A 13,306-nucleotide genomic window follows, 5' to 3' on the forward strand; every position below is an offset into this window, starting at 1 on the left:
TTTCAGCCATTATACTGCTTCTCCTATTAGGTAAATAGTGGCTTCCTCTCTCTCCAGATCATCCTCGGTACATTCTCTTTTAGCACAGACCAGCAGTTCATGTAAAAAGAGAATGAAGAATGATACCTTCAATGGAACATGGGCATTATAAATGATCCGCCATGGAAAAGCATCCTCTCATGAAACAAGCATGGAATCATAGAATGATGAATAAGCTTCTCTTATCAATCTTCCACACCCTTGCATCCTCCTCTTCCATCTGAATATGCATATTATTGATCCTACTCAGCAATGATATTAATGCATCTACTTCCCAATCATTAACATTCCTTCTCAATCTTGCATATCACCTGGTGAGCTAGCACATCATAACGGTCTTTCATTGTGTCATAATTGTTTGTTGCAAGTTGAAACAGCTTTGGAAAGTAATGAGATAGAGGATTTCCCCCACACAAGGAATCCAACCAAAGGTGAATGTATACTCCTTCACCATGCCTATATGCAATATGCTGAAGAAATTCCTCTTGGATTTCCAAACACTGCAACCAGACAAAGGAATGTTATCACCTAAATCCTACCCAAAGTGAGAAAACCTATATTCGTTGCCAATAACTCTCCTCCTCAGTTTGTCCTTCTGATACAGATACTTTGCTTCCACCAACACATGCACATGGTGGTTGCAAATTGTGGGCTTGATTTGCTACAGCCACATATTCCAATAACAAAAACATTAACTTAATCAGTTACAGGAGTCTTGAGTCTAGAAAGTAGTTAGCCAGGGGTTTGACTGTGCATGTTGAAGCTTCACAAGTTATTAGGAGCTAATTAATAAGAATTTGTTTTACTTGATTCTAGGAGATTAAGCTAGCTAACTCATGTATTTAGAATTGTTATTAAAAGTGAACAAACACATTGATCTTCTCTTTATTTTCTACTTTCAGTGCTATCTCCCGCTACGAGATAACCATCTTCATTTCCTCTATAGCAATGTCAATCCAGCTGAACTCCATAGTTAAAGGGAAGAAGTCCTAGTCCCATTTGATACCTATTAAGATGGTAAAAGAGCAACTTGATCTGGGAATGGCAGAGGAAACTAGTGCAGCATAGTTGGACAAAGATATTAATGCATTACAGTCATCCCAGTTAGATCTGCAAGACACCTCATGGCAACATGAGGAAATGTTAGAAAGAATCCTCAAGCAGATTGAGGGTTTACAAGTGAGCTTTAGTGACCAGAATCGATAAACTAGTTGAATCTAACCATGATTTTGGCCAATACATTGGAATCCAAACATGCACTATGGAGCTAAACTTTCCCTTTTTTATGGGAAGAATCCCACCAGCTGGATATTCAAGGCCATAGTTTCAAGGCACCAAGGTGAGGCTACATGACAAGGGGGGAAACTTATTGCCTAGGAGTCACCTAGGCAACGGACTTTTTTTATAAAAATCATGAATCCTTGGGTAATTCCCTAGGTTCCTCAGCAACTAGCAACCATCTTTCACTTGTAATTATCTATAATCTCCATTATACAAGTATAAACTTTGTAACATAAAAAATCAACATATTCATGAGAAGGGAAAAAAAGAAAAGAAATTTCAGAAAATATAGGGGCTCAGCCCCTATTTTTGTCCTAGGAAAAGAAGAAAATAAAGGGTGGAAGAGGAAAAAGAAGAAAGTTTTACATTCTTCCTCACTTGACAATTCAGGTTTTGAAACTTTGGAGAGTTGAAGTGATGGTGGCCAATGATGAAAGATTAACAGGCAGCAAATGACAAGGAGGTCATCATACAGACACAAGAGGTTTCCATTCAAGCAGACTCATTCCTACTCTCATTTAGAGGAAGCAATGCAGTTATGGGGGTTCAGAAGCCCAGTGGTCCCAAACACTAGAACCAATAATCTAGGATTTTGCCACTTAATCACTACATTTCAAGGAGGCCAACAACCGGCATGTGTTGAAAGGCATATCAGCAATGGAACGGGAAGTGGTGGGCCTGCAACAGATTACTAGGGCCCAGGATTTGAGAAGTTCGGGCAAAGTGTGCATCCAAACTATTCAACATAGAAGTGATGGATAAAGTGAAATTGCAAGACCCAAAGATTCAGCTATTCCTTGAACAGTTCGAGGATGGATTCTAGGAACCTGTGGAGCTACCTCCACCAAGGTCATAAGATCATCACATGCCCTTGGAGGAAGAGGCCGAGCCAATAAGCATGAACCATACATGAACCCCTATTTCCAAAAAAAAAGTGAAATTGAAAAGATTATTAAAGAATTGTTCACAGGTAGGATAACTTAGTCAAGTATAAATGCATCCGATTATCAAGTTTAATTAGTATAGAAACATGGTGGTGCAACTCAGGCATGTTGGGTCAGGTTGAGGATCAACCCAAACCCACCCAAAGACTCAAAACTTGGGCTTGAACCTAGCCCAACCCTAGGTCAAGCTGGAGTTTACCTAACAGGCCCCCCCGCTGAGCCTAACCCAACAAAACTTGGGCTCAGGCAGGTTGAACGAGTTTGAAGGTATTTTTGAATATTTTTTTACAAACATTTTTATTAGGTTTTCTGGCTAAATTTAGTAGTAGAATGGATTGAAAGTATGGATAAACGCCATTGATAAATGCATATATAAATATAGTATACATGCATATGTATATAAGGCCATTACCCAACATAGGGTGTTGAGCCCAAGGTAACCTTTCATTAGAACAATGCCCAGAACAAATTTTCTCTCACAGTCCCTTGTTTGGTTAAGGTATCAGCTAGTCCATTATCTGACCTTCTTGTCCACTTGAAACAAGCACCGATCTCCCTTGTTATGCTAAGGATTTCCCTTATCAACTTTCTCTGTGTCCTGGCTCCCAAACAACCTGACTGCAACCATTCAATTTGCAATTCAGTCTCCTTTATCTCAATTTGGTGTAACTATCCATGCTGCATAGTGGGCTTTCCCATTTCCACACTCCACTTATTCCTCTAAAAATGCGCCCACAATGCCAAGTCCCTTCACTATTTTTCCTTATCCACCCCACTATATTTTTAGAATCTCTTTCCACTTCTATGTTACTCAAGTCTTTTACTCAGTTGTAATCCTTGTAGAACAACCATCATCTCACAGCTATTGTGGAGTCCCCATGGCCTATGGGACCTGAAAAAAGTGTCGTCACAGCTCCACTGTTGTCTCTGATCACCCCACCAATGCCCAATATACCTGGATTCCCCAAAAAGCATTCATCACCAGCCTCTAGGATTACTTATAAAAACATCCATAATCCTCATAAAATCAACCTTGATCATGTGTAAACACTTTTTAAAGAAAGACATAGGGAATCCATCCACCCCAAGGACTTGAACCATTTAAACCTTGCAAGTCCCACTATCCCTCCTCCATGAAGCCCCTCTCTGATCAATCATACTTCATTGTGATTTGATTGAATTATAACCCATCCAGCCAAGCTCTAGAGTATCCCTCATTTGAGAATAGGTATTTATAGTAATTAACAGTGGCTTGACTCACCTCATTGTCACCTTCAAATATCACGGTCCCTTGAGATGAAAAAATATTAAAATTTTCAAAATTAAAAATGCATGTATTCAAATTAAAATTACAAAATTTATATCATTCACAACATTTGATATTAGTTAACACTAAAATAGCAAGACACCTAAGTTCTTGAAAATCTAGAGTTTCTCAAGTCACTGGATGAGTCCAGACTCCAGACCCCATTAAAAAAACATAAAAAAGGCAAAATGTTCCGACTTGTAGAAGGATTGAAATCATTACCTCATTCTCTAGGAGTTCAATTTTGGCAACAGCTTTTTCGTGCTCCTCTTCAAGTTCTCCTAATATTGATTCCACAACTGCACTATCCCTAATAGCTAGCTGCAACTGTTCTTCAAGTTCTTTCTTATCCCACATAAGACTCTCCAGCTGGATTTGCATCTCATTTAGATGAGATCTTAGCTGCATATGATCCAGAAGAATCTTGTATAAGAAATATATCAGAAAAAATATGTAAGTTATCATGTGAAGAGTTCAGGTATTAGCAACACATCAAGATCAAGATAAAACACCTCCTCACCAGTTGAGGACACGGTAATCAGCCCATAACAAATGGAAATTCCAAAACAACACAAAAAAGAAGTTTAATAGTACAACAGATACATTCATAAGTACAAATTGGTGCAGTAAATCTTGAAATCAATTATTCACATCTCATTTTATGGTCAGTTTACATCTCACTTTTCTGCATGTCACTATTACAACTTTACAAGGAAGTTAGAAGAAAACATCATGAGACTCTGAACAATTTTAAGAGCACATGCCAGAAACGAACATATTTGACAACAGCAAGATGAGTTAAAAATTTGATGGAGAGTATGGAGCCATTAAGAACGTCAAAATTTGAATCACATTGATGGTTTCAAGTGAACATGGAAAGTTAAGTGCTCTGTATATAGAACTGTCTAGTGCAGTAGTGTTAATTAACAAAGTCTAGTTGAAGTTTCTGAGGCATTGTTAATAAGACCGAAATGAAAAAAAAAAACAACTATTAGCATACTATATATATTTTGAGATTTCTGGTTCTGCATCAAAAACCATCTCCAATTTTTCTCAGCCAATTATTTGGCCCAGCTAGAGGAATTCTACTCTACCACTCCATTTTTCCTAGGCTCCACCTGTAAGATCACATTACATCAACTTTCCACCCAAATCCCCTTTGGCCTTCATCTTTCTACTTTTAGGGACTTAACTACCACCAAGCCATTTTCATTTATGCATTCCTTGGTCTTCAATGCACTTGACCAAGCCATTAAGTCCCCACAACATGTCAGCTGTTTGGTCTAGCAATATCAGTTCCCACAAAGGCACTCATTTCTAAATTTGCTACAAAATTTGTACAATGAGAAACTGTACAAAATTTGCTACAAAAAGACCTCAAAAAAAAGGCCACTCTCAAAAAAGTACAATCATTTGTGTCCTCCTTAAAACCTGTGTGTATAGACAACCAGCTCCTAAGGAGCTCTATAGCCCTGTTAATGACCTCAGCTTCCAAGGAGGCTTTCTGTTCAAAGGTCCTGCTGCTCCTTTCAGCCCAAACTGCCCACAATATAGCCAAAGGAATGGAGGACCAGCATAATTTCCCCTTCTTTGTCATTCCAGCTATGTGCCAAGCCTCCAAACACAATCTAACTGAGGCTGGCATACACCAGCTTACCTTTAAGTTCTTTAGAAAATAGTTCCAAATCATGCTAAAAACTTGCAATGAAGAAACAGATGATTAACTGATTCCATCTCCACACTGCACAGGCTGCAACTCAAGTCATTGCACATAAAACCTTTCTTCAGCAGCATCTCTTTTGTGAGGCATTTCTCTAAAGCTGCCACCAAAAAATAAAAATTTGATTATAGAGGGTGCCACTGTTCCCCAAATGGCCCGGCTAGAAAAAGGAACTTGATTTCCTTTTACTAAAAAAACTGTAGAAGGATTTAACTGAGAACTCCCTTGATTTATTCCACTTACACACCCTTGAATCCTGACTTTGCAAATTCAGAGTCTGCTCTTGGAGCATAGCTAGGAGATTTCCTACTTTCTGAATCTCCCAATCATTAAAATCCCTTCTGAAAGAGGGGGTCCAGCATATGTTGTCTCCCCTCTGCACATAAGAATCAGCTACTACTACCAGCACCTCTTTGTCAATTTCCAGATTAAACAGAGTTGGAAATAGCTCTTTGAGGGAGCTTTCCCCAGTCCAAGGGTCCAGCCAAAATTTGATCCTTCTACCATCTCCTATTTTGAACCTGATGCAGCATCTTAACTGAGAAGTATTTCTCCAGATTCCTTTAATCCTGTTGAGTGGGCCGATTTATGTTTAGTTTGTTTTCTTTTAAATTAAGAAGTTGTTGGGCCTTGGGCCCATTAGTTTTTATTTTTAAAAGAATTGTAAGTACTTAGTTTGAGTTGCCGCCCTACTAGGGGCATCTTTGTAATATCTCATATTTAAGTTAATTATAAATAGAATAAAAGGCTGGCGGCTAGGGTTATGAATCACTATCCTAGTTGACCTTCTTCTCCTTTTCTTCCCTTTCCTCTGTCTATTGCTGAAACCCCCAACTTTCTCCTCTTCCTTTCACAAGAAGCTTGGCCGAATCAGCACATAAGGCTTTCTACTTGGTATCAGAGCAGGTTGAAGGTTCTTGAAGATATTCACTCCTGCAGCCCTAGATCGGTCGACTGCATGGACATTTAAGAGGCTGATCGAAGCTCTCAGGTAAGCCCAATTTTTGGATTTTCTTGATGGATCTGTATGCCCTGTAGCTGGTCTAGGGTTTCTCATCAGAATCAGGAAAAACTGGAGAAAGGGGAAGAGTCTTGATTTTGTTGGACTCTTCAATTTTGACCTAGGTAGTGGTGCCCTAATTTTTTAGGGTTCCTCTGGGTTTTTTGTAAGGGGCGATTCAAATTCCAGGACACCAAAGGAGTGTCGTTGGTTCCAGAAGGTATTCTGTTTGTTCTTGCTGCATTTTTTGGTTGTTTTCTGTACCTCTTTTGAGAAACATGGAGGAACACAAAGTTGAATATAAGCCCGAGAATGAAATGGGACCAGTGGGAGGAGGTACTGGAGACCCCTTCGGAAATGGGACCATTACTACAGTTAGGTTGGATGGTAAAAACTACTTGGAATGGCCCCAATCTGCAAAGATGGCCATTGGGGCTCGTGGAAAATTGGGGTATATTACTGGTGAAGAGGTAAAACCCGAAACTAGCAACTCCTGATGGGTACAGGAAAATTATATGGTAATGACATGGTTGTGTAATTCTATGTTGCCACATATAAGTACAATTTTTTTATGGGCAAACACTACTAAGGAGATATGGGATGGGGTTGTAGAAACCTATTCACAAAGGGAGAATGTTGCTAGGGCTTATCAACTGAGAAATCAAATTATTGTCACAAGGCAGGGAGATAGACCTGTTGTAACCTATTTTTCAGTCCTTAAGACCCTGTGGCAAGAGATCGACCATCTAGAGACCTTTGCTTGGGAAACCACCAAGGATGCAGCTACCTATCAAAGACATTTAGAGAAGTATAGGGTGTTTGAATTCCTTGTTGGCCTTAACCCTGAGTATGACATTGCACGACAACATCTTCTTTCTAGGGGCAGTGTCACTCTCTCCCAAGCATATGCCTTTGTGTCAGGAGAGGAGTGCAAGAGGGATGTAATGATGAAAAATCTCAGTTCTGATCAATCTGCTATGGTAAGTGCTGTGAAATCTAAACAGAATGGCAATGAAAACAAAAAGGAAGACAAAAGGGACTTGGTCTGTGACTACTATAAGAAGCCTAAGCATACAAGAGATACTTGTTGGAAGCTTCACCCACATCTTGTGCCGACCAGATTGAAGAATAAGAAAGGAAATGCGCACATGGCAGTTACTGGTGATACTCCGGCCCCCCTACTACAGCTGCTTTGGAGTCCGTTGCAGCTGCTGCAGTAAGGGCCAAGCTTGAGAGGTTTGGGTTACTTCTGAATCAGAGGGATACAGCTAGTTCCAGTTCAGCCGTAAGCGGACAACAAGGTACAGGTAGCACAGGTGGAGCTCACTCTACCTCCTTTGCCCACACAGGTAGTTCACATGTCACTACAAACTATGTTTCTGCTTCAGGTAAGGAGAGATCTCCTCGGATTATAGACTCTGGAGCCTCAGAGCATATGACCCATTGCTCCACTATTTTCTCCTCTTATCAGCTCTGTTCTGGCAGAGATAAGGTCTCCACAGCTGATGGATCCCATGTTCCTATTGCTGGGAAGGGATCTATCAAGATTAATGATTCTATTTGTTTACCCTCTGTCCTCCATGTTCCTAGATTGAGCACTAATTTGTTATCTGTTAGTAGTTTGACTAAGAATCTGAACTGCTCAGTAATTTTTTCTCCTGGACGTTGTATTTTGCAAGATCTGGATTCAAAGATGACGATTAGGAGTGGTCGTGAAGTGAATGGAATCTACCTCCTGGATGCTCCTCTTCACCAAAGCCATCATGTTTGCAGAGACAGTGAGTCAAAATCTGTGGGTCAGATTATGCTTTTGCACAACCATCTGGGTCATTTATCCTTTTCTTCTTTGAGTTGTTTGTTTCCAAAACTGTTTGAGTCTGTGAGTCTGTCAAGTTTGAAGTGTGAGGGTTGTGAACTTGGAAAGCATTGTAGACACTCTTTTAAACCTAGTAATAAAAGATGTTCTTCTCCCTTTGATGTTATTCATTCGGATGTGTGGGGCCCTTATCATGTTCCCTCTATGGGAGGCTATCGCTATTTTCTCCTGTTTGTGGATGATTTCTCTCGATATTCCTGGATTTACCTGATAAAATCACGCGATGAAGTACCATACTTGGTGAGGCAATTCCACCAGATGGTACTAACACGGTTTGGGACGAGAAAAAAGATGTTCAGATCTGATAATGCTAGGGAATATTTTGAGAGACATCTTGCCTCATATCTGTTGGAGTATGGTGTTGTCCATCAAAGCAGTTGCTCCTATAGTCCACAGCAGAATGGTGTTGCAGAGAGGAAGAACATACACATCGTTGAGACGGCAAGAAGCATGATGATCACAGCCACAGTTCCGGTTCATTTTTGGGGTGATGCAGTTCTCGCGGCAGTATATCTGATTAACAGGGTGCCCTCTTGTGTACTCAGATTCGGCACCCCATTCAGCCTTCTTTTTCCTCAAAAACTTTTAAAACATCACCCTTAAGAAGCTCCCAAAACTTCTTAAAGAATAATAAAGTGAAACCATCAGGGGCCGGAGCCTTTTCCCCTTCCAATTCATCTAAAGCCTTCTTTACCTCCTCTTCTGAAAAGGGCTTCTCCAAATCTGATGCCTGTTGATCTGACAAGAAATCAAACCATAAACCATCCAGTTTTGGTCTTTTCTTGAAAGGTTCTTTGAAGAGGTTTTTGTGAAAGCCTACAAAGGAGTCTGCTAAGTCTTTTTCTTCTTCAAATATTCGACCTTCGATTTCCAGCCTTTTTTTTTGGAGTTGATCCTTCTTGCATTGGCCATCTTGTGGAAAAAAGCAGTGTTGTTGCCCCCCTCTTTCAGCCACATTGCTCTTGACCTCTGTCTCCATTTTACTTCATTTTGGTACATTAGGGAGTCATACAACTTTTTAGCTGTAGTCCTTTTCTTTCTTTTGTCCTCATCCAACAGCCCACCTTCTTCCTCCACATCAAAATCCGCAATGATTTTCAGACATTCTTCCCTTTTTTCCTCATCACTCCTCCACTTTTCCTTTTTCCATGCCTTGATCTTTCCTTTCAGTCCATTGAGTTTTTTAAAAAATACATGGCTTGCTGAACCTTCAACTGAGAACTCGGACCACCACCTCTTTACATTTGCCTCTAAGTCCTCTGGATCCAGCCAATAATGTTCCAATCTGAAAGGGTGTGGGTTCCTTTTCAGACCTCCAGTGCTTAGAAGGAGAGGTATGTGGTCTAACACCATCCTTGGCAGTGCTTCCTGGCTTGAATTGTGAAAAATCTCCTACCACTCAGAGGAGATCAGAAATCTGTCCAGCCTGACTAGAGATGGCTCTTCCTGGTTGTTTGTCCAAGTGTACTTTGCCCCCAAAAGAGGCAAGTTTATCAAATCCCACCTTTGGATGAAACCCGCAAAGGATTTCATACTTCTATTTAACCTGGCACATCCTTTTTTGTCGAGTGGACTAACTATTGTATTAAAGTCTCCCCCTAACACCCAAGGTCCTCCCCACCTTCCTCTAACATAGTCTAACTCTTTCCATAGATCTTCTTTTAAACTGGACTTAACTGGCCCATATACCCCTGACACTGTAAACTGCAAATTATTTGCTTCCCACAGAAACCTAGCTGAAATGGAGAAAGCTCCCACATGCTTGTCAAGCAGCTTGAAGGAATTGTTGTTCCAAATAAGTGCTACTCCTCTTGCAGTGTTTATAGCTGGGAGTTCAATCCAATCACAAGGATTGAAACCCCAAATGCTTCTCACAACTCTAAAGGTTAACTTCTGTAGTTTCGTTTCCTGTAATAGCAAAAAATATGGCTTCTTGTACCTTAAGAAACCCCCAATTACCATCCTCCTTCTGCCTGACCCTAGGCCCCTAACATTCCAAGTGATTAAATTCAAGGATTCCATTACTGATATCTTGAAGAGTTATTACTTTTCCTCGCGCTTCCCACACTGTCATTTAATCCCCAAGCAAGCCTCAGCAACTCCTTCGACTGTCTTCTATTTTTCTTTCCCTTTTCGACCTAAAATCTATTTTCAATGGCCATAAAGAGGGCTTTTGTCTCTTCTTCTAGCCCGTTAAAAGATACCTCTAAGAATTCCCTGAAACTGAGAAACTGACAAAACCCAATTTGAAACTTCGTTGTGATATGTACCTCAAATTTACTTGTTGAGGTCAAGCCTGTTGGGCCTTGCTAGCTGGGAGGACTACTGCAAGTGGTTCTGGCACCTGCTACATTTGTGTTTCAGCTAGAGATGGAAAGCCTTCAAACTCACCGTTATCTTCAGATACAGCAACAGCTAATGCCAAGGCCTCCTGCTTTTCTAAAATGGAGGAAGAGAGGACTTCTTCATCATTTGTACAACTCCTCTTCTCAATGATATCCATCCTTGGGACTCCGTCCCTGACTGCAACTCGCCGCTCTCCTTCGATTGAAACCCCTTCTAACTAACTGGTACACGGAGATTGCTCACCTTCTAAGTTAACCATTGCGGGAAGACCCGGTTGAGGTATCTCTTTCTCAATGTGAAGCTCCTTTTCCTTCTCACTCCCGTGCCTCCCTTCTTCACTCCAAAGATCTGAGAAGCTCAAGCCTTCTCCAAACTCAGATCCCTCGTACTCTGAAGAAGACGATGACTTAAGTTCTAACTGGGCTTTGCCTTTTCCCTTTGCCCTCCCCACATCAAGGCCTGCACCCAGCCTTTGGATTCTTAACTGGGCTTTTGAATCGCAGTGGGTTGGGGTCCAAATTCTTTCCTTTACCACATTCATTACTAAAGCCCACGAGGCCCACAGGCGACTTAGCTACTTTGGAGTTTAAGCAGGACACTACCGCATCAGCTAGCTTGTCAATGAGGTCTTCGTTAATCACATTGGGAAGCGTTATATTTGAAATTTGAAAACGATCTGACTTCTATCCTTTTTTAGGCCCAAACCCACCGCAACCATTAGATCCCTTTTGATTTCTACGGTTTAAATTTCGTCTTCTTCCTTTCCTTCGTTCTACCACCATCCATCACCCCTCCTCAAAAACTCCAGCAACCGATGTGGACCCTTACAAATCCCCCTTTTGAGCTATCAAAACTCCCTCCCTATTAGCCACTTTTTCTGGGTTTGCCATCACTGCTCCCACTTCCTCTTCAATCAACCTCCTTGCTAGTGCCTTTTGCACCAGATCCACACCTACCCAAACCGCTTCCTGAAAATCTATCGGCGTCATTTTCTCTGTTCTAATTTCCGGCCAAATAATGATGACTTGCATCTCCTCCTCAACCACTAGATTTATGGACTGAGGGATTCCATTCCAGCGGACCTTGAGTCTGATACACTCAAAGAAGTCCTTGTAAGCTTTGCCTTCATCTATCTCCACAAAACCTCCGCAGAGGTCTCCTATTTTCTGGACAACTTTGTTGCACCACAGATGCAATGGCAAGCCAAAAACTCTTATCCAAATTTCACCTCCAATATCTTCCTCCTTCCACCAAACCCCTTCGTTCTCTGGCCAAGGCTCAAGGTGGACCAGGGCTCTGTTGCAGCATCAGAAACTAGTATTTAGAGTTCTTTGAGCATCTTCCTTGGAAGAGAAAGTGAACAACCACCTTTCACCATCTAACCACCTCATTTCGACTCCCTAAGAACCCCTCCATGCTCTGTTAACCCAAGCTTAGATTTCGTCTACCTCAAAACCCTTCCAATCGAATGATCCCACTAAGCAGGCTTGTAGGAAGTTCAATCTCTCCTTCACCTTCCCCCCATCCAATTCCTAGAAAACAGTTGTGAGATTTGCCTTAACTTTTACTGCCCCCCCTAACGGCCATTGTTGGAGGTTCAACAATCCCCCTTCTCTTCCCTTAGGTTTAATGAGCTCTCTGAATCTGCAGAAGAACGGATGATGGCGTCGTCGGTTTTTGTCGGACATCCCCACCATCTGCCATTGTTTTCTGCCAGTACCCTCTAGCAATCGTCAAGTTTCACCGGTCACCACCGTCGAGTTTCATCAGCATTCATCGAGTGATTTCTCTTGAAAACCCATGTTTTGCTAATTTAATCACCAATTCACTGACATTCGTCAAGTTTCACCGGCACCCATTTCTAATTTAATCACTCTCAAATCACTTATCCATCTTAGGCTTCTTAGCATCCTCATCTCAGTGGCAATGACTATATATGTGCTTCTCCTTGGTTGCAAATTGTTCTACCATGGAATAGTTGATCTTATAGCCATCTTGTTAAATTTCCAATTCAGTTTGACCACTCTGCCTAGAAGGCAAAGTTATAAGGTTAACTCAACTCAATTAAACATTGTCCCAATTATATAGGATCAGCCACATGAATCCTGTTCTGCCATTCCACTCTGCCTAGTGCCATGTCCATTGTTGATTTCTTTTTTTTTTTTTTTGATAAATTATCCATTGTTGAGTTATGGACCCTCAAATAATTTTTCACTATTTCAACCCATGTCCCCTTTTTTGTAAAGGTAAGGTAATTTTATTGAAAATTGAAGAAAGATTACAGAAGAAGTCAGTCCACTATGGGAATGGCTAGAAATAACAAAAGTTACAGCTGCCAAAGGGACTGAGCCGAGTTCCTAGACTATACTTACATGATTGAATGCTGGATTAACAGCAACCCAAGACACCAGCTTGCTGACTGCACACTGCACAATCTCATCAAAATTTTTCTTTTTGTTGCAGAAAATTCTGCTATTTCTTTCATTCCAAATAGCCCAAAGCACAGCTGTGGGGATGGCCTTCCACACCAGTTATCTTTTTTATTCAAACCACTAATCTTCCAGCAGCATAAGAGATCTTTGACAGAATTTGGCATAACTCAACAAACACCCACAGCACTAAGAAAGTGAAGCCACACCTGGGCAGTATAAACACAGATGCTCAGTAGTTTCAGGCTGCTGACCACACAGACCACAAGAGATCTCTGTCAACTGAATTCTTTTTTTTTTATCAGAAAACTGAACTCCCCTTCTTACAAGATTGACTTTAGAAAGACATTTGTTGAGGGCCATAA

General features: G+C 41.0%; 1 protein-coding gene across 6 annotated transcripts in view; it reads right to left on the reverse strand.

The window, feature by feature from the left end:
- Window positions 1–13,306, reverse strand: part of LOC148873593 (coiled-coil protein) — a 73,059-nt gene that overhangs the window by 29,239 nt on the left and 30,514 nt on the right. For all 6 annotated transcript variants that reach the window (XR_016104814.1, XM_088963685.1, XM_088963687.1 and 3 more), the window contains one exon: window positions 3,793–3,972. Coding sequence is in view for 5 of the 6 variants with exons in the window: in XM_088963685.1 (XP_088819811.1) it covers window positions 3,793–3,972 (180 nt within the window). In the remaining variant the exon portion in view is untranslated. The remainder of the gene's footprint in view (window positions 1–3,792; window positions 3,973–13,306) is intronic.

This window comes from Nelumbo lutea, chromosome 1 (assembly GCF_056320005.1).
Source record: "Nelumbo lutea isolate HS-2025 chromosome 1, American lotus-T2T, whole genome shotgun sequence".
Lineage (NCBI taxonomy): Eukaryota > Viridiplantae > Streptophyta > Magnoliopsida > Proteales > Nelumbonaceae > Nelumbo > Nelumbo lutea.